This window comes from Temnothorax longispinosus, chromosome 9 (genome assembly GCF_030848805.1).
Source record: "Temnothorax longispinosus isolate EJ_2023e chromosome 9, Tlon_JGU_v1, whole genome shotgun sequence".
Classification (NCBI taxonomy): Eukaryota; Metazoa; Arthropoda; class Insecta; order Hymenoptera; family Formicidae; genus Temnothorax; species Temnothorax longispinosus.
This window is the reverse complement of record NC_092366.1, coordinates 3,995,088-4,016,861: the sequence shown is the minus strand read 5'-3', so window position 1 is coordinate 4,016,861 and position 21,774 is coordinate 3,995,088. Positions and strand designations below refer to the sequence as shown.

General features: G+C 42.5%; 1 protein-coding gene across 1 annotated transcript in view; it reads right to left on the bottom strand.

Moving 5' to 3' along the window:
* Window positions 1-726: 726 nt before the first annotated feature.
* Fuss (SKI family transcriptional corepressor fussel) overlaps window positions 727-21,774 on the bottom strand; it is a 32,661-nt gene continuing 11,613 nt past the window's right edge. The window contains exons 3-8 of the mRNA XM_071788025.1: window positions 21,187-21,283; window positions 20,508-20,809; window positions 19,623-20,227; window positions 18,902-19,227; window positions 4,949-5,078; window positions 727-2,652 (exon numbers count right to left, since the gene is read on the bottom strand). Coding sequence (XP_071644126.1) covers window positions 2,546-2,652; window positions 4,949-5,078; window positions 18,902-19,227; window positions 19,623-20,227; window positions 20,508-20,809; window positions 21,187-21,282 — 1,566 coding nt within the window. The 5' untranslated portion in view covers window position 21,283 and the 3' untranslated portion in view covers window positions 727-2,545. The remainder of the gene's footprint in view (window positions 2,653-4,948; window positions 5,079-18,901; window positions 19,228-19,622; window positions 20,228-20,507; window positions 20,810-21,186; window positions 21,284-21,774) is intronic.

Below are 21,774 nucleotides of genomic sequence, written 5' to 3'. Positions count from 1 at the left end.
TACGTACCACCGAAGCGCGGGAGGGATCCCCAAGGATTTTACACAGGCTGGGATATAAGCGACGGCCAAGATTACACCGTAACTGTCCTGCAACGCGGCTGTTCCTCCCGCAATTGAAAAAGATCTGTTTCCTGTGGAGAAACGGCCGGAGCGTTGCTCTCCCGATAAACGTATCGGAATGGTTTTAATACGGTGAACGTGCGTCGCGAAAATGGATGAGGAGTAAGAAACTTTGCTAAAGAAACTTCGATGAAAAACCGTCGCTTTGAAAGAAACCACGTTTGTAGAGTGATTCACGAAACTGATCAAATCGTAACATTGTTAGGGATTTTTTTTGAAAATTCCTGAACGAAGATGTCTGTGGAAGAAGATATCATATAGACAATTATTTTTTATATGTTATAATTGATACTGAAAGTTGTCGTTTTCGTCGATTGTCTTCTTTGAATCAGTTAATCATAGATAATTATTGTGTAATACATTTGTTATAAGTTACGGCGATATTTTAGCTGCAACACCAATGAATTGTTTAGATTCCTTTTTGCAAGAAGTTATTGTCGTCATTATCGATTTTTGTGCTCAAGGGAAGCATTATTGAGGGAACTGGTTTTTAATCGAAGAAAAATCTGGTAAAATAAAATACCATACAGCAGAATTATGTCACCAGGAGTTACGCAACAATAGATGACACAGATTCCCATGTCGTTTACTGATGGCGGAGGTGGGAGTGATTGCGTCACGGGTTTTCCAGCGATCATGATCTTTTATTAGAACCTTGGATTACACTCGTGGATTTGTTCACACACGCTGTCATCTACAATATGTTCAATGATGCAACTTACGTATGTTAATCTACTAGAGTGGCGCGGTACTTACAGCTGCGGCCTACGGCGTAAAGCGCGGGGGGGAGGGGGAAATTCTTTTTCTCTTCTCTAATTCGACTCGTATCCATCCGGTTCACCTCGATCGGCCTAAATCGATTACGCAACGAAGTATAATTGCACTGTGTATATCGTCCTTGTGGTAAACGTCTATCGATTAATAAGCTACGCTGCTCGAGGATGCGCCGGGAGCGATTTAGCGTCGCGATGGAACTCTCGACGACATATCGACGATTACTGTGAATTGATGTAACCGAGTTCTCTGGGACCCACTAATTAGTGTGCCATATTTGGAGTGCATGACTCAAAGGGGTTAAATCAGTTCTCATATTTAAATATCAAATTTTCCGATTAATAATATTATTCTTAGGAAGAAAATTTGATATAATAAGTTAATAAAATTCATTACAAATAGACGTCATCCAATAATCAGTTTTTATTATCAGTTCCTGATAATAAAAATAACAATTAGCTGTTTTTAACAAATACATCTTTTATTATTGGGAAGTTAATATGGTGCCTAGTTTTATCACAACGCTTAAAATAAAAGACACGGGTACGTATGATAATCTATAAAGGAATTAGATAGATACGCGAGGAACATGACGCATTATATGTCTTCCAGGTTTATTTGGAAAAAAGTGCTAAAGGTATCTCATCCAAATTTATCGACCTTTTTCTTGTCTGCACCGAAGAAATTAAATACAGAATTAATTCTGGAATGTAAATCACGCGCATGTTGTATCAAAGTCACACGGCTGTCTTCATTTATCTGCATCCTCTATACGTGCGTGTTACACTGAGCTTCTCGCGAATTTTACTAGAAAATTATGGTGATCGGAGTAATACGAGACTAGATTAACGAATTCGCTTGGAAATCGTCGAATTCGTATAAGTGTCAACGTGACTTCCGCCTTCGCTCTGTCGAAGACGATAGCGTCTCCGGCGGACATTATTCTAAGCGTCGCTCTATATTCACAACGAATACCTCGCGAGTTTCCTGCCAAGCTTCTCGATTCGATCGATCTGTCCGCCTGCTTACGACGCCGTAAAAGGACGAAACGCGCAAACATCCTGCTAAAACGAATCGCCGCGTATCCTACCAGTAAAGATCCATTACCGGACGCGACGAGAAGCTGCCACTTGACGACGCGATAAAATCGACGTCTGTTTCTAGCCGGTATCACAAATACGTAAGACGAAATATTTGCTAACGTTTGCTAGTGAACGGGTTTCACATTTTGCGCGCGGAGGGGCCTTACGACGGCGAGACTGGGCTCGATTTCAGCGAATGCCGCGAACGTGAAGCGAATTATAAATTGTGAAGGGTCTGACGCAACACCGTTTTAATGCGTTTTCCTAAAAGATCGAGAACATTAGTCTACATTAGATTTAAATAGTATTCGTTAAAAATTCGATTTAAATTTAATATACTACGTTCAATTTGTCAACTTTTCGAGATTAATTTCCTCAAGTCCTTGAAAAGGCATTAGACCACTGTTGCGTCTCAACCCTTAAGTTCGACGATTATAGAGATCGACCAGAGTGTGCTTTAAGGCAACGGATGTGTCGCAAGCTTACGGAACGGTTCGGGTTAAATGTGTCCTCCTCTTCGTACGCTGCTGCTCCTGCATGTCGCGATTAATTCAGCCAGCCCAGCTCGATTAATTGGTCGGCGTGGACGGACTGTGGACTTGGCCGTAAAACATACCGCGTGGAGGACGGCAAGCTGAGCAATCGGAGCCCGCCCTTTCCGCGGCCGGCTCGTTCCCTGCAATAATTATCATCCGGTAATTAGCGGAGCCCGATGAACATCGACGCGCTATATAATGGATGCGCTATATAAAATCAACCCTTCGCGGTCATGCCACTGTTTCCCGGTTGGCGTAGCAAGATCTTTATCGGAGACACGTAAATAAATCAGTAGTAGAAGCCTTAACTAGTCCGACGAGGACTTGTCAAACATATCTAACGTGACAAAGTTATACGGGAATTAAAAAAGTTAAACTTAAAATATACGAGCACATTAGGTATATGTTTCTGGACATCTAAATGTTATTGTCGAAAGTACACCTTACTTTCGAAAGTAATTAATTTGGTCTTAGAATTTTAAGAATTAATCAGAAATTTGAAATTATAAATGCCCACTGCAGAAATGTGATTCAAGCAAATTGAGTGGCAGATAGTAATCCTTATATATAAATAAAAATAATTCCTCACGGAATTATTTTTATTCGCATATAAATACGTCGATAAAATTAGTTAAAGGGAAATACTTAGAATTCACGAGAGATTCATTCGTAGACCGATTAGTCTCATTCGGCTAATTTGCGCAAACGACGGTTCAGTCAGACGAGAGGGTGGATTTGTTTTCGCATGACGGGCTTAAAAGGCGGGCGCTGAAAAGATCATGCGGTCGCGCAGGGAAGAAGAAAAGAAGAAGATCGGAAAGTGCGGGCTTTTTCCGACGGCTGTACGTTAGTCAAAGTGCCTGGCGTTCACCGTCAATGATCCTGTATTCGTATTCATCGCGTCGATGCGGCACCTATCTCGTTATTTTCGGCTTACGCCCGCGCTGAATGGGTCCATCGGTATACCACGAGCGATGTATGTGTACACACGACGTGTGCTACGTATATAAAAGTGTGTATATACCGTCTCTCGTCTGAAACGCGCGTCGTATTTGCAAACATGTTCTCTGTGCTTACATATTATATCATCGCATCGCTCGTCGAGTATATCGTAGAGAATATTTCCACGGAGTAAAAGAGCGATATACTGACGTGATTTTAAGAAAAAAAATATTAAAATTTTTTAAATTTAACTTTTAACTCGGTTATCCATAAATTAAATTTCAATTTTCGAACTCTTTAATTACGTTTCACTTTCATACGATGTTTATTAACTCGCAAGTTTGAAAACTTGTGAGAATTAAACCAAGCAAAATCAATTATCTTCTAAAAAAACGTTTCTTTTTGATAATATAATTTTTTTGTGGCACATCTTGTAATTAATATCAATTATAATTTGTCTGTTTGAATTCTGATCTCGTCTTTGCCTGCATCCGTCCGTCAACTGGTAATAGTTGTCCGCTACGATCCTAGTTAATCCGAAGGAAACGTATATCATCGTGCGATATTGTGATGCATCTCGTCGTCGTTGGGCTCGGGAATCGCGGGCGTCGCGATGCCGACGGAACTCGACGTCGGCAACGGCCACACCGTAGGGTACGCGCAAGCGTCGACGCAAATCACGCCCCTTGGCCGGCCGAAGGGCCACCCGCACCCCATTTCCGCGTTATTACAGCCTGGAAGATCCACCCCCGCGTCTGAATATCAAGGCAACCCTCCGCGCGCGTTTCCACTTAACACTCCGGTCGCGACTAATTACTCTAATTAATTGGAACTCCGATCTTCTCGCCGGGCCGCTTGATCCATGGTAGTTACTAATTAATTACTAATATCAATGGGGGCAGCCCGTTTCTACGTAGAACGGCGCGCTTTGAATCCGGCGAGCTCTCGGCTATTCATGCGGAAATAACGTGTAAACGTAGCATACGGGGGAGGCCGTTCCGCGAAAATGCGCGAGAGACGATTTTCCGCGACATCGACTGAGGGCCCGGCGCGGATCCTGAATTATATCGCGGAAAAGCGCATTTCGAGCGACGTTAATTGGAAATGCCATCTCTCGTGGAAATTCCAGGAATTATCCCGTCCGTAGATTCTGAATCCGTGTTTTCAATTTATCATGGTAATTTATAACGTGATGATACTCGATATTATAAAATCCTGTATATATTTTTATTGCTTTCACATATTAAAATATTTTCCAGATCCTATACATCCCTGCCCAATTAATTATCGGTGCGCCTCTCGGTACGACATGCGCGACTTTAAAGTTTGTAAGTTTTAGATATTCTTTAATTAGCTCACAGACAGTTAATTTAGTAAATGTTTTATTATAATTAATAAAGAAGAAGTCTGAGTAACGTTCTCAGGATTTCGACTAATCGAAAGGGTTTCTCTCAAGCTCCAAAAGCTAATTTGCACGGCGAATCTCTTGCTCACCCTTGAGAACATTGAGATGCCGATAGTAGGCACTGCCGTGCCAGGTCTCGGGACTTCTCGCCGGCGGCAATTCCGTCTTCACGTCGCGCAGAGCCGCGGCTTCCTCGGCGATCTTCTCAGCCTCCCGTTCCTGGCGATAAAATTTTGATATAATTAATTTCTGTAAGTGGGATGTATTAACCCTAAAACACACAGCATCCCGAAAACACGTGGGTCTAAGAGACCCGTGTAACTTTGATTTAAATTAATATTTTTGGACTTGCTTTTTTTTATTTTGAATCTCTGAGATTTAGGAATATGCTTGAACAGGTATTAATACCAAATTTTATTTCGTGAAACTATGAAGTTTAAAATTGAATATCGAAAATAGAAAACTCCGAGCAAGTGAAGTTTCTGAGTCTGGGAGACTTATTGCTGTGTATTCTATAGAGTTAAGAAATATACACTTGCATCTTTATACAAAATTCAAAATGAGCGGTAGTCGATACTTTAAAAAACAGAGAACCAAAATAGGGGTGGTTTCTACATCCAATTACCTCTCATGTATTTCTTCATCGTTCAGCGAGAGAGAAGAAGAAGAAGAAATATATCTTAGTACATTTTCCATTAAAACATAACAATAACGAGTAGTACAATAACGGTGGTGTAATAATTTGCAAGTTTATTTTTCCGCCATTTGTTTACTTTGACGAGGACTCTAATGTCCGTATAACGTCACAATCCGTGACGTCTCGCGATGTAAACCTTTATATCGGCCGACGAGCATTTTTCATTTTACATTAAGGAACTCGCGTCGACGTTTGGTCAGCCGGCGAGCTCGCAGTAATAATATCGTCGCGGAAGTGCGCGTCTGAAAACAGGAATCGTCATTTTCGTGGCGACAGGTGAGCAGCGCCGGATGCGTGGGGGAGGGAGGGGAAACGAAAACGGGTCGGCAAACAGTCGCGCGATATGTCGCGGAACTCCTTGACGTAATGACAGCCGTGGAAATATGGATGACGACCCACTCATCTTGATCAACCACTCAGGTATGCAACGATGACTTGCGGGGGTGACAAGGACGGCGCGGCGCGGCGCGGCGCGGTGGCGCGAGGGACCCCCGCGCGTCCGCGGCGATCTACAATCTAAACGCGCGGCTCGCTCCCAAAGCGGGACACACGGTGCTTTATTTAATGCTTCCGTCGATAGCGATCGTCGAATTACTTAAATTAATTCCGCCGCCGCGCGCGCCGTCGCTACGGATCGATCGAGGTGAATTATTCACTCGGCTCGGCCAGGGACGAAACGAGCAGTTACTCCACCGCGCCGCGCGTCCTGCCGCCGCTGTGCCACGCCGATTAAAAAGTCACGGAAACGCGCATTTACCGTAATGTCCGTGGAAGGGAGTTTACCGGCCCCCCGGGAGCCTCTCGGAAACGACTTCACCCCTGGTACGCGCGATATTTCGCGTCACGGCGAATGCTTCGGGATTTCCGATGGTAACTGTTAAAATTCCAAGATTTCTCCTTCAGAAATATATCTCGCGTGCGAAAACGCCGAGCTGAAAGATTATTTGGGAGGATTATTTCGCGGAATTATTGTTCCATATATGTATAGCAGTACTATCCATCATACACACGACTAATTTTATAAATGCACACTTTGGAGCACCGCGTTACACTTCTAATAACATTTATACAGCTAAGAGAAAGCTAAACTATTATATAAGTAAGAATACGTAGATATCTAATCATTCGATGAACGTATATCACAAATTCTTTCTGAGACATTTAACTTGATTTTTTTTGCATAAATGATCATACCTGAGGTGATTTTTACACCCCAATTAAAAGTCATTGATATTAATTACATATTACGTATTTTTATCGTTCTATAATTTATTAGTATTTTAGGATAATATGTATAGATTTACTCAACATTTTCTGAAAAAAGTAAGGAGAAACAAAAGAAATATTTAAAAAACAAAAGGAGCACATTAAAATTATTGTGACGAGCTTCAGTTAACATAAAACATATAGTTCGCGCGCGCATAAACTTGCAACATTAATTGCGCTAATTACTTCAGTGTTGGGAAGTCGAGTTCCACTGTAATTATATAAAAAATTCTAATACTAGTATATGTACAGTCAAAAATAAGATAAAAAAAATTAATTATGGATACATACATATCAAAGGTAACCCATTGCGGCTCTATGCTCCTTACTTTCTTGATTTATTAATCGTCTGAGCCTTTAATATTTAATTTATAAATTCCTTATACCTACATCTAATATATCAGTATTACTAGAACCTTCATAGCTGCCAAAAAGGCATGCTGATAAAATTCGCCTTGCATTCCCAATGACTCATTAACCGCATAACATTAACAAGGGTTTTACCCTTATAGCTTAAAAGCGAGTCGTTTGTAGCGATTCGCTGTGGGCGGTCTATTGCAGGGATGTTACTTAAAAATTGGCATATGTCGCGGCTTATCGATTTCGTGCGCTTCACGGTGTTCGTGATGAAAAGAGGAACGAAAACTGCGCGCAGTAGCAACGGCGAAGACCCACGACGGGAAGGAGCGTCACGCGAGGATGCATTTTTAACGACGACGCCCGTGCTTTCTGCACAACTCGCTCGAGTTCTCGTTAGCTTAAACGCGTTACGAAATAGAAGCAACTATGTCGCGGCGCGAAGTGCCGAGCGTGAACTTCATATAAGTTATACGGCTCACACGAGTTACTCCCGGGAAAATAGAGCGGCTTGTAATCACTTTACGTCCTTCTCGAGCGCCGAGTATAGCAGAAGTTAATGGCATAAGCGAGTAAGTTCTATGAGGTTCTTAAAGATGAAGTCGATTAAATGAGCGTGACGTCCGTAAAACTCCAAGCATCGTGAAAATATGAAAGATTTCGAATCTGATTCATAAATATTTTGAGTAGCTCAAAATATTATAATTCGTAATTAAATAATCAAGCCGTTAGATAATCTGAAAAAAATAAAATCACTATAATAACGTGTACAAATAATTTAATTGCCAATTATCCTCCATATAGTTGTCGTTAATGAAGCGATATGACAAACGTCGCCGTATCGAACGCGAAATAATTATTAACGTCGCGTGGTTATAATTAGCGTGTAACTTTAGCAGGTATAATTACAACGAGAGGCGGGAGAAATTCCTTTAGATTTTTCGTCGTAACTAGCCCCTCGATTTGCGCAGCAACGCTAACACGAACGTTGTTAACTGATGGTAACGCGAACGATTGTCCCCTTTCTTCTCCCTTGCAAAAGTAAATGTAATCATCGTCGTCCACGCGCGCGGTTACGTGTGACGTTGTAATCGTCACGGTGGTATAAATATTTCATGTCGCGCGCACGGACGTTACGCGGTACAATCGACTTTAACTGCCGTTTCGAGGCCTGCTATCGCGACTCGTGCATCTCGACGATTATCTCGATGTACGGCCGCGCACGTGTGCGACGCGACGCCCCGGAGCTGCGTGCTTCGCGATTAAGGTATATTCGCGCATTCAAATAGCAGTGTTTAGCGCAAGAGTCTGCAATTTGTCTATTTTCATCTCGGCGCTAATTTTTAATTTAGCAAGAGACTACCGCCTCTGAAATCCTTGTTAGATAAGCTCTCGAGAAATGGAGCTCGAATTTCCGTATCATGGGATAACTCTCACTCTTTATTACTTTCATGTATCAAAATTATACAAGTTTTTGCACAAAGATCGGAAAAGTTCAAGATATTTAGGTTTATTTATAAAAGGATATAATATAGAGACAATAGGTTTGCAATTATCGTTCGATGGAATCACGTCGCGCGGCAGAAATTATCCTCTCAGATTTTTTTCATATCGTCCAGCCCTCCGTCATGCAAGGATTAATCATGGCCCGATGCTCTAATGGACTACGTCAATTAAAGCGCCGATAAAATTTTCATGCTGTTTGGGATTTCGAATAATTATGTTTTGTGTACAGAAAGAGAGAGAGAGACTTGCTTGCGAAGGGGGAAAGAATTGGACTCGAAAGGGGTCGTGCTGTATCCATTGTGAGGTAATTCGACGAGGTAAAAACGTTACGGAGGGTGACTTTTGTTCGACAGGCGCGATGCCGAAAAATACACACACTCTCTTCCCCACGATATTATTTTTCTCGACCGACAATTTTAATCCTCATGTAAAAAAATCTGTAAAAGTTAGGTAAAAAAAAAAACTCTTAAAAAAAACTTCTTGTCTATAGTCTCGTATTTGACTCTTAATATAATTACTTGCCGAAGATAATAAAATGAATTTAGTGAAGCATTAACAAATATATTCTTCAATATGTGCGCTCTCTTTTTTTCTTCCTGGATATGTAACATATATCAATTGTTATTTAAAGATGCTCTCCAGTTCGTTGAATGAGGTAATTAATCTGCGTAAAAATTTTACCGAATTGTCGTGTCAATTAACCACATTAATTAAAATAGAAACAAATGGTTGGAACATTATCGCACAGCACGATTATATACGCCGCGCCGCGAGGAAACGTTCGCTATAGAGCAGGTGGCCCCGCACGATGTATATCCTATGAAGTCGATGCGCCATTACATATCTTTAGGGTCGTCGGCACATATGTTCCTCGTGATATCCATGCAACCTCCGTGTGTACATACACGGAGGGCTCTCGTTGCTTAGTGGCGAATCTGTTCTCGTAAAAGATCAATTCGCCACGCGATGAACTGTGATCTCGAGCCCGTATGCTTCAGAACGGATTAAAAGCGATGAAACGCGAGGAGCCGCGCGTCACGGAAGATTTACAGTCTCCTCTTCATGTCCCCCTCGTGATTGTAACGTAAAGAATTAAGCGCGAGTAACGAGCGTGTCGCATTTAGAACAGAAAAATTGTAGAAATTGTGATTTTTTTTATTTAGAATGCGCTGAAATGCAGAAATGCGGACATTCGCTATAATAGGTAATTCGATTTGCTCTATTAGTTGAAAGATAAATTATTTTAAAGGAAATTAATTGTGGAAAAGTACTCGGCAAGCAATTTATTAGAATTGTGATTAACTTTATTGCAATAGCAATTGTAAAAGACTGTAGGTGCTATTTATGATTTGCGATGTACAAAACAAAAGAATGCTTTTGCTAATCTTTTTCGCAGTAAATAGATACCTATTCGTTAGAAACAATTCATCCTAAGATTTTTAGCTCAGCACTTGCAGTACTTATTTTCGAGTTAATTTGCGTAACATTATGTTTCTCACACCTGAAGCTGCTTAAATATCACATTGAAAACGACGTGGAACGTGCGGAATAGATGTAACTGCTCCTGTGTATTTGTGGCGGTATTCCCAGAAGCATCCTTCGAGAGACGGATTACCGAAGATAAAGGAGAGGCTGGTGAAGAATTTATGAAGAGAGAAAGAGAGAGAGAGTAGGACACGAAACGATTGCCGCAAATCGCAGGGAGTCGGACCGGCGTAAATTCGAGGCATGTAAGTCTCGTTATGTTATCCACCTCGTTATTATATCGCCGGCACGTGACGTGTACGAATGCTAGCGTGAAAATATCCCGCGGATGTGTATGTGTACGTGGTAGTAGAAACATTGAATCAACGGCAGATGACCGGCTGCGAAGTTTTGCGAAACTTCGTAAGGGTCGAGTGAGATAGAACAAAATTTATCGCCCGTTTGAAGATAAGAGATTTTCTCGCAAGTTTAATATAATATACATTTAGAATTTAGAAGCTACTAATTATAAAATTTGTATCGCATTATCGCATCCATGTCAGTCCATAAATACTGTTATTAAAGAAAATGAAGATAAATAGAGCGAAAGAGAAAAGGAAGAAGATATTCCGAAGACATACAAATCGAGAGAAGAAAACAATGGGAGAGAGATCGAGTAGGTTAACGAGGAAGGAGGAAAAGTGCAAGAGATACAGCGGAGACATCGCGTACACGCCGCGCCGCGCGAGAGAAAGAGATACAGAAACGGAGGGAAGGAGCGGACCCGGAGAGTTTCCCGCTTGCGGATGAGTTCCGCGTTCTCCCATTTGTAACTCCGTTCACCCGGCAAAGTAGGTAGAAATCCTGCGTCCCGTCCCCCCCCCCCATCATCGGGTGCCACCCCCGCTTATCTAGCGCGTCCTCCGGCGCACCCCCCCGGCCCCGGCGGAGACCGAACCGACGCGGCTGCCGCCACCGCGCCGCGCCGCATCCGGCGGACCGAAAAACCCCGTCCGCATCCCCCGCCCGACCGACACGGCAGTCTGCCCATCCTCGCGTTATGGCGCGCTCGATTGTTTCCAGCCCCGTTGATCCAATAAAGGATTACGGCGAAACAATCGTAGCGTGCAACGCGCGGACGGCACCCTCTCCTCTCCCGTCCGTCGTCCCCCGGCCTCGGGGGTTCACCGGTGTGTCCCCGGCATACGCGGGATGGCTTTTACGTTAACGGCGAAACTTTCGAGCCGGCCGCGCCATCGAGACTGACGACTGAATGCGGTATATGTACTGCACAGCTCGGGGTACAGCTGCCTTCTTTATTTTTGCAGGATTAGGAATTCTGAGTCTCGCGTGTCATCCGCGCCGCGGATTCCGTGGGCGCGGTGACCACCGAGTGGATCGATGGAAAATTTGCAAGCTAATTGTAATCTTGAGTGTAATATATTTTTCGAAGAATAGGTGAATAATACTGAGCCATAAATAGATAATAATTGAAGACAATTACAAGAGAATTATAAAAATCCATAATTGCTTGCTTTCCTATACAACTTGCATCGAAGAATCTGACATTTCTTAGTAATTTAATTATACACATTATACAAAGCAGGAGTTTATTACAGGAGATCTTTAGACAGAATTCCTTAATTAAACCAAGTTTGAGCAAAGAACAAATGGAAGAGTGCGTAAATGTGATCCCGGGGGAAGTGGGCAAGAGAGTGGACGAAACAAGAGAGTGGACGAAACGTTTGCGAACGCGATTGTGAAGTCGAATGGATTGGGATGCACGTGATGCGCGGAGTTAATACGCAATCGCGTTAGTCGAAATCGCTTCCGGTCGGACGGCCTCGCTCGAGCTTGCGGGCCGCCCTGGTATTATGTCGGCAAATTGATTATACTCTTCTCGATAATGCCGGATTTGTGCCCCGGAAGAGCGTTACGTGTCCGATGGCGCGCGCGCGGCCCAAGAGTTACTCTCTCGCTCCCAATTCTCCGGGTATTATCGACGGTTTTTCCTTTTTTATCGCCGATACCGATACCGTCGATGCTGTCGAAATCGATGCGATTTCATGGCGGACTGATTACGACCTTCCATCCTAATCCATTTGTTTGTATTCGCAATTGAACCGCTGGTTGTAAGCTTTACTTGTAATCTTTTATAGAAATGTTTATAATTTTATTTGTAGAACTACGTGAAAATCTTTAATGTATAATGTCCAATATTAAATTGATTTAATCCTCTATTGTAATTTAAATTTTTATTTAAAATTAATACCAACTCAAATATAAAAATTCTATTAGATGTAAAGATGTAATTAAAGAATTGTTAACAAGAACAACTTTTTAAAAAAATTTTATTCTATAAATGGATTTAAATAAATTGTGTGAGATACTCAAAAAACAAATATTTTAGTAAGAATCAGAAAGCCTTCTATTTCGTGAAACTATAATTAAGACGGTTTATGAGGAAAGTGCATTTTTAATTTAAGCATACAAAAAAATGGTAGCAATTCTTTTGTGAAGACGTCGTCTCATTCTTCAAATTTTCGAGGAAGAAATCTATTTCGACTCTAATGTAGAAATTTGTGGCGGGGCTGCGCGAAATACTGAACAGAAATATTGGCGTTCACTGCGGCGAAACATTATTTGCAGCTTCTCAATTTCGCGTGCGAGGTATAAAACAATTTTCGCGTAAGCTCTTCCATTCAGGTGGCCATACTGTGAACACCGTAACGGCGCTAACGAGTTTCAATCCAGCGGGAAGGGGGCCGCAGGGTTTGCATCAAAACTTTGGTGCTTTTGATCTCCACACACGACAATTGCGCATAGAAATTATTTTTTCCACCATTTGGCGAGCTTTGCTAGATCGTATTGATTTTTGCTCTCTCGCTGCTGATAAAAAGCGAAACGTTTATATTGCTCTAATATCGAATCAGCGGAAAATATCGCGATAAAATTACTTAATGCCTGAAAATGTAACGTGTCATTGTCCTGGAATTGCAAAAATATATCAGCGTTAACCAAAAAGGAATTAGTAAATATATAATAAAAGAAGAATGCAATGTAACTTCTGATTTAGTTTGATTCAGCCCGCTGTATCAGGGATTTTACAAAAATTCAAGAAGAAATAAAAATATATATCTTTCAGAATACGTTCTTGTTATTTATTACATTAAATTCTTATTTCAACATATTTTATTTTATTTTTACACACTTTTACAATAGATTTTTTTTAAAGAATCCGTTTTGTCATCTCGATCATGAGTCAAGCGAAGCTGATCTCAAAAGTTGGAGCAGCACGGAAATTCAGGCGGAAGAGAGGCGAGAGAAAGAGCGACCGGTGATGCGGGGGATGATAGCAGACGGCGGGAGTTGTATTGGATTTGAGGGTCCCGGGGCGGAGCTGGTCCGGACTAATGATTATAATTAAATCAACAGTCGCCGCCCTCGACTTCCATGGAGTGAGCCTCCATTTCGGCCCGTGATGCGCTGTATTTCTCACCGGCGCGATGCGGACGACATCCGGGTGCAAATAGAATTGAGTAAGAGGTAGCTGGGGTTGAATTAAACGAAGGGAAGAATGAGGTGACGTCGCAGTACGTTTCGGTCGTCTACGGCGACAAATTTTGATACTCGACTTTGAATCGTCCGAAGTATTTTAACGTATGAACTGAACGTCGCCTAATGAAGGAAATGTTTTACTTATTTTAAGACGAGATTGTTTAAAATGTGGAATGAATAGAACATTAATTACGAATTGAGGTTTAGTAATTTACAGTAAAATTAATTGGTGTCAGATATCGTCATGTATTATGTCAATATTCCAACAATGTTAATTTGTCGATGACGTCGTGTTTAGGAACGCCATGATCGTTTCGGTAAATCAGTAACAGTATATTTGCTCGATAAAATAATTTTGCTGAACGAAATGTTACCAGGTTAATTTGTTTTAGACGTAGAAGATAGACGTAGATACATATCATAATGTGTATACGACAATCGATTTAATCACAGTGTCCCGGCGGACTGGGGATATATAAGGTCAGAACTTGGCATTTCCATGCAGCGGGAGTAACTTTAGCTGTGCTCACTGGCTCTTAAAAATGCCAGCTGGGGTTCCTTAATTAATGCAGACGACGTAAAAGCTTAAATGTCAGTTGCTCCTTGACGTAAATTAGGTCACCGTTATAAAAGTTCTTAATGAAATATACAACTACTGATGAGAACGAGAATATAATACTTTAAAAGTTGAAACTGAAAAAAGTGCGACTAATATATTATTTAGCATATGAATGAATAACTCAAAAATAAAATTAAGTAAAAGTAAAGTTTGATAAGTATAATAAAAAAAATGTCTCTTGAAATTTATTTAATTCACGATTAAAAACATTTTGCTTGTGTAAGCTTTTGAGAAAGATTTTAGCGATTAAGAATATGTTTTATTATGTTTGCGATTCTTTCGGGAAAGAGAGTCGCGCACAAAAGATGCAAAAGAGGAAAAACTGTCACGTGCTGAGGAAGAGAAAAGAAGTAACATATCTCTTCCGGAATTTAATGGCCCTCTAGACGGTCGAGGCGCAATTAAAAGTTGCGGTCGAAACTAACTAAACCAGCCGTAGTTTGATTTAAACGTTTCCGACCCCCGTTCCGCTCCTACGTGACGTTGCTTAATTGCATTTAAATGGATGGCGGAGGAGATTCCGCGAGGTTCCATCTTCGTTGCTTTCGAAACCCAGAAAGCTCGACCGAAGGGAGTTCACCGGCGCGATTCGGACTTTCAGTAATCACGATTGAGCAAAACATCTTAATTGATCGGCGACGATTTACTCTTGCCTCCAAAGCGGGGCTCTAGTTAAAATTGCAGCAGAAACAAGTATCACTAACACTATAATAAACATGGATATAATATATCAACCGTTGACTTAAAAAAATGTCGTTTTAAAAGTATACTTAATTATTACGCGGCTGTCAAACAAAAATCGAATACTCTTTCGAATTCAATTTTAGAGAAACATGTAACCCTTCAATTAACTCCAAACTAATCTTAACTAAAAACCAAGTTCGGTGTATATTGTATAACGATCAATATATTGTACCTAACTGGATTTATCTTATCAAAGATTTAATTTAATTGTTGAAGTTAAAGATCCTTGTGTTACGACTGACAGTTTTGCATGAAGTTTTCATTACAAAGACATCAAATTAAAATTTATTTAGAATATACAAATGCATATTATTATATACAAATTACAAAAATTCGGAGACGAAGTATATAAAGCTGGTCTCAAGCTTTGAAGCTTGGTATTTTTGTAATTAACGATAGCTCGGATATCTCATTGTGTCTCGGTAACAAGGCCCCGAGTTTACAGTTCTGAAAGAAGAAGGGACAGCTTTGCGAAACTCGCACACATATACACCAGTGAGAGATTCACAGATGTTGCGAAAATGAAAATATCGTTCTCCCCGTCTCTCGCGAGCTCTCTCTATCTCTCTCTCAGTCTAGCCAGCGAAGCGAGAAATAACTGCAAATAACGTTCGGGGATTACTCAGTTACCGCGATACACTTGTACTCCGGTACTCTGGATCCTTCCATCGTGGCCCATGGTGCAGTAACTAGGTTTCCACTTCCTATCTGATGTACAGAGAGAGAGAGAGAGAGAGAGAGAGAGAGAGAGAGAGAGAGAGAGAGAGAAAAAGAGAGAGAGAGAGAAAAAGAGAGAGAGTCGCTTGCACCTTTGTGACAAATATCTCTCGTGTATGTACACGCTTCTCAGCCATGGCAAGGGAGAAAGAGAGAGAGTAGCATAGAGAAGAGAAGAGGGAAAGAGGGAGAAAGAGAGAGAGATTCCGGACAAAATACGTCCCACTCGACACGTTCACTGACAAGGGGAATTGAAAAGCTGTCTGGCAATCCGGACGGCTTATCCCGGTCCATCCCCGTCGTCTCTTCTGCTCTTTCTCTCTCTCTCTCTCTCTCTCTCTCTCTCTCTCTCTCTCTCTCTCTCTCTCTCTCTTTCCCGCGAGCTCTGCTCTGTTTCTCTCAGCAACCACTCGTTCAAGGGAGAACGACCCTTTTGCTGGTTTCGTCTCGGTCTCTCTTTTGTGCATGCACGGCGGCCGATTAACGTCTTCAAGTGCCGATAAACTACACTAGGGCCACTTCGCTAGTTATATATTTTTTAAATGGATGGAAAATACGTTAATCGGTTATCCCGCTCGAGAGTAGATCGGCATTAACCCTTTAAATGCTAGCAGTTTCGAGCGAAAAGTGCGAGGGGGCTTTTAATTGAGGGGTCTGTACGTAAGAAGAACAAACAACTCATCCTGAAAAAAAAAACGAGTTGGAAGATACATTTTCTAGCTTTTTCACGTATTTTTAATATTCAAGGTTTGCGTCATCTTTGTAATTTTTTAATTGAAAGTAATTTAAAATCATAGGTGAAAGAAACCTTGAGATAAATTCTCCATCGACTCGTTGGACTCGAGCCGCGGAGAGAACAGAGGGACTAATGTAGCGATTAACATAGCAAATAACGAGGAATTTCGATTGGCTTAAATTAATGTCTCCATTAGAAAGGAATTAATCCGTAACTTGGCAATTATTTCCACATTTTCCATTTTCCTTTCGATATAAATATCACGCGTATAATCATTACGCGCATATTTATTGCCGGGGCAAAGCAGCGACACGGCAATTAACATCGAGGTCGCCGGTGGAATTTTCGACGGTGCTCGGGTTAATTATTCCGCGGCAATTTAGCCGGTAACGAGCCAGCGCGGAAGCGGTGGCGGCGGCGGCGGCGGCGGCAATTGGGTGCCTGGTAGAATTATTGTAGCAACGTGGCCTCCGCCCCGACCATTTACATCGTAGCAGCAACGTAATACTACTCGACTCCGTCCCTAGAATTTGCTCTGCGGTTTGACTGCTCGTGCGCCGGCAGTGTTGGGTGACCCTCTCGTCATCATCAATCGCGATAATTATTGATGTGTCGGTAAATACCCCCGCACGCGTACAAACGAAAACACGCGCAGAACAAGTCGAGCGCACTTACGGAACCGGCGTGCGACACGATTAAACGTTTCCGATATGTGCGGACATTGCACACACAGCGTCACGGTTTCCAATGAACGTTGCCAACGCGGTAATGATGATGCCGCCGCCGCGCGCCGGTCGTCGCAACATCAAAGACGGATTAAGGAAGCGAATCCGTGGTCGTCACGAAGGCTTATTTAGATCGGGCGGCATCCGATGCGACATCGATCAAATATACGGGACGGATGTACACCGTACCGCAAAGGTTTGCTTTGATATTAAACTCTTCGGTGAGCGTGATATTGATTTTTTTTCCTTGGAAAAAGCTTGATGAGAAGATACCGTTTCTATCACGACTATTTAATACTTAATACGTTATGTGATGATAAAAAAAAAACCCACATGCAACTAAAGTTTGCTTTGGTTTAAGGAAGAATAAAGTTCTGTTAGTTAATTATTAGGTCGTTGCACTTTGTTTAATATAATTACCTCTGTACATATATAAAAAGATAAGCATCGTTTAATTCGCTTTTGGCTGTTTAAATTCCAGCTAGAAGAAGAAATTCCCGATTCCAGAACTGTCGAGCGAAAAAAATCAGCTGGTCCCTGGCCGGCTGTAGCCTAAATGCTTCATTTCGTGTGTGCGGCGAGCGATTTCTCAAGGGGTGAACTCGATTAAACGAGCGAGCGTCGGATACGACGCTTAATTCGATTAACTTTGCGGCGGCAGTCTGTTTGCCGTTGGGTGTCGTATTGCGGGAAAATATTTCGCTGGCCGTTTACAGGGGAAGACCGTCGCACGGTCACGCATTACGCGGGGGTGCGGAGCTACTTTCCTTACAATGCAAACATACTCCGTTATTAAACCGCGCGCGGACGTGTACCTTTATTCACTTACCAGCGAGTGAATAAGAGTCACAACGTAATAAATTGCTTTTCGGGATAAGAATCGACGGTTTGTGCTATGCAGACTGCTAACGATAACGTGACTCCTCCAAAAAGGAAAACAAAATTTACATATTGTTACTTGCATAAATAAGTAGACGATAATTTCGTCTTTTAAATATATTACATATCTTCAAACGTGTAAAAGAAATAAATCAATTAATTCTTCAATTAATTTCTTTCCTAGATAATCAATTTAGACTTTTGTCCTAAGATTTCTTAAGAGCTCTCTCGCTTGTGTGTGTCTAAAGATTTCCTAAAAGATCTCTCACGAGACGTGATCGCGTTGTGACCACGTGCTGGCCACGTGCGATCGTAGCGGCGCGACTATTATCAGTCTACCGATCGCAAACACTCGACGATAAGCGGCAATACCGCTACCGCTGGAAACATGTTCGTCGCCTCATGGCGAATCCTCCCCGTTGTCGTACGAGGACATAATCGCGCGCGTCCGACAAACACAATCACGCCGCTATAACGCTAGCGTGCCCACGCTAGCCGCGCACGCGATCGACCGTTGCACGCGACGGTGACGGCTGCACCCGGCTTTCTCGAGAGGCAATCGTGACGAGAAGTACGTCACGCTCCTCTTTGCAATTGTCGCACAGGTGGAACACGAGGACCTCTCCCCGATCTTTATCCAGTTAGTTTGACTAATACATTCCTTTTGGTTTACTTTCGCGAAGTACAAAGTGTCTTTGTACCCCTACAATTCTGTCGACAGTCGTATAAACCACCCGATAAATCTTCCGATAAACCTTCTAGGTCAAAACTCACCGTTTCTCGGGGAGGACTCCAGCACTGCGGCGACGTACTTCGTCCGCTGTGGCTGCTCATCGCGGAATTCGAGGCCGAGTGAAGATTCTGAAGGCTCGCGTTGAGCGGCGTCACCGGATCGTCCTCCGTCGTCTCGATGTCGACCTCGTCGTCGGAGTTGTCCTCCTTCTGGCTCGCGTCCGCCGGTCGCTCCGGGATGACCGCCGGCTCGACGATGGGCGGCCCGCGAATCACCGGACGGAACGCGGATTGATGCAAGGGTGGATTGACGGTCGGAATCAGCGGTTCCGTGGGGCTGGAGCCGCTTATGGGCGGCGGTAGCGGTCCTGAAAACCGTCAGAGTGCGATTGGTATCTAATTGAGATCGAGTCGATGGAGATCGATTGCAGAGAAATAGCGTCGTAGATAGAGGATATTTTATGATTAGTTCTTTACGACTTTAGTTTTACATCAATAGCTTTATATTCCGGACGTAAAGCATAGAAAATATGATTAACAATCTTGATCTGATGATCATTCATTTGTCAATTTAACGAATAACTTGATTAACATTGTACATGATATAACAAAAATTATCACAAGTGCTTGAACTAATCAAGCAATAATCCAAGCCAGGAAGACAGATTATTTTTAACGCTGAATTTGACAAATTCTTGAAAATAGATTTAGATTTATACGCTATTCTTCAATTATTTAGAGATTATTTTTTATCTCGCCTTACCGGGGAACAAGACGGGACTCCGCTTAGCCAACCAGGGCAGGGCGTAGGACGGAAATGCGAACGGGCTGGGTGTCTTAGCCGCGGCTACCGCCGCCGCTTGCTGATGCTGATGCCACACGTAGTCCATGACGAGGCTGCGGGACAGCGGCAGGGGTAGTTCCGGGAACGGCGGTACACGGGGATGCGCCGGTGTCGGCACCAGGGTGGGCATCTGCGCGGCGCTGGTCGGCGATGATCTCGGCTGCTTCGCCGGGCTCGGCGATTCTCGGGAGCCGTTCGAGTTGCCCAACAGGCGTTTCCTGGTGCCGCCGTTGAACATCGCTTTGACGTCCTCCCAGGCGTGCGTCACCTCGTCCGGCGGGGTGCCGGACAGTTTCATGTGCCGGCGCCATGAGTTGAAATTCGCCGCGTCCGGCTGCACGTACTTGTCCGACGGACCGATACGATGCGAATGGAAGATGAACTTGTTAGGCGAGAAGAATAGACCGCAGTACGCGCACTTGATGCACTTTGCGCGCGAGCTGTTGTAACGAGCTGGCAGGAAGGCACCGCGGCAGCCCCAGGCGCATTCGTGGTGAACGGAGAACGCGAAATCTTCGGGCAATCTGCAAGGCGTATCATGCGAATATTTATACAATTGTGTATCGAAAAGCGAAAATCAATAATGTTTAAAAATTTGAAGCTTAACAAATGCCTAAGTAAACATGTATACAATCTAAATGTTCAAATAAGTCTCGTCTATGAAGTTAATTGTCAGACTACATATTTTTATAAATCAGAACGAAAATTATTCGACACTTTTGATCTCTTGTCCGATAGGAGTAGCAAGGTCTTTTGCGAAAATCAATGCAATTTTAGGAGAATCGTAGGTTGCCTTGTACCGACCTGGGCGGTGCGTTGTCACCGAGGAAGGACTTGCAGAGACGTTCCGCCTCCCTGCGTGTGATCATGCCGCATCTACGCGAGGACACCGGCATCGCGCCGGCACGACGAAGTATCTCCAGTTGAACTGGCGTACACTGCACGCAGGTGATGCCCAACGCTACCCGACGATTGTGGATCTCGTTGTAACTGAACTGCTTCAGCAGGGTGTTGCTGATCTGTGCCAGGCACAGTCGCTCTTGGCCCTCGATCACCAACGACACGATGTGGATCCCGTAAAGCGACACGGTACCCACCTGCAACTCCTATCGGTTTAGATGTACTACGATGCCCTCAGATTCGGGCGCATCGCGAGATGTTCGCTCCCCGAACGACTCTGGCAATTCATGAAATTATTCTAGTAGTTACAAATTCGATGCCAAATCGATATCGCGTAATGTTAGATTTTTGCCTGTCGTGAGAAAAATAAAATAAAAAATCCAAGACACGTTACACAATAATAGTATAAAAAAGCTCTGAATTAGTATGTAATTTTATAAAAAAGTTGTTTTAATTTTTCTTTCACTCCTCTCTCTCACGCGCGATTAATCATTTTATGTTGGCCTATAAATTTGTATAATTTCTAACATTTTAATTTGTTCCATTTAATTTCAAGACTTACATTCCCGTGTCTCTGCGTTACCTGATTCTGCTTCGGATGCGATTGTGGTTGCGGTGATTGCGCCGATTTTTGCGAAGAAGTCAACGGCGGCATCGACAGCACCGCCGGCCCATCCATCCTGATAAAGAGATTATTACCGGATTACAGTATCAGAACCTATCTAATTGCAATCTCGTTTGTAATAATCTTCAGTCATATCAGGTCGAAGTACGAATTAATGTTAGACGAAGTTCGCATACTGGCAACGCAATATTGATAGACTATAACAATGAACACTAATATTACGCTGAGCGTAAAAATTATGTATTTTAATTATCGAAAAATTGTCTGAAAATCATGCATTTTAATTATCAAAATACATAACGCATTTGCGAAAATACAATATTAAATTAAAATTGAATTAAAATTAAAAATTAAAATTACATTAAAATTAAATTAAAATTTTTGCAAACAAAAAACCGCCTCAGTTTCTGACGATACCGCCCAAGATGTGCATCTTGCAAATTCCTATACTGTTTCGTTTAAAAACGGTAGCTTTTATTGACTTTTCCTATAATTGCTCGAAAAATTGTGATTGTTTTAACAACGTTTTGAGAATTGCTTGTAATT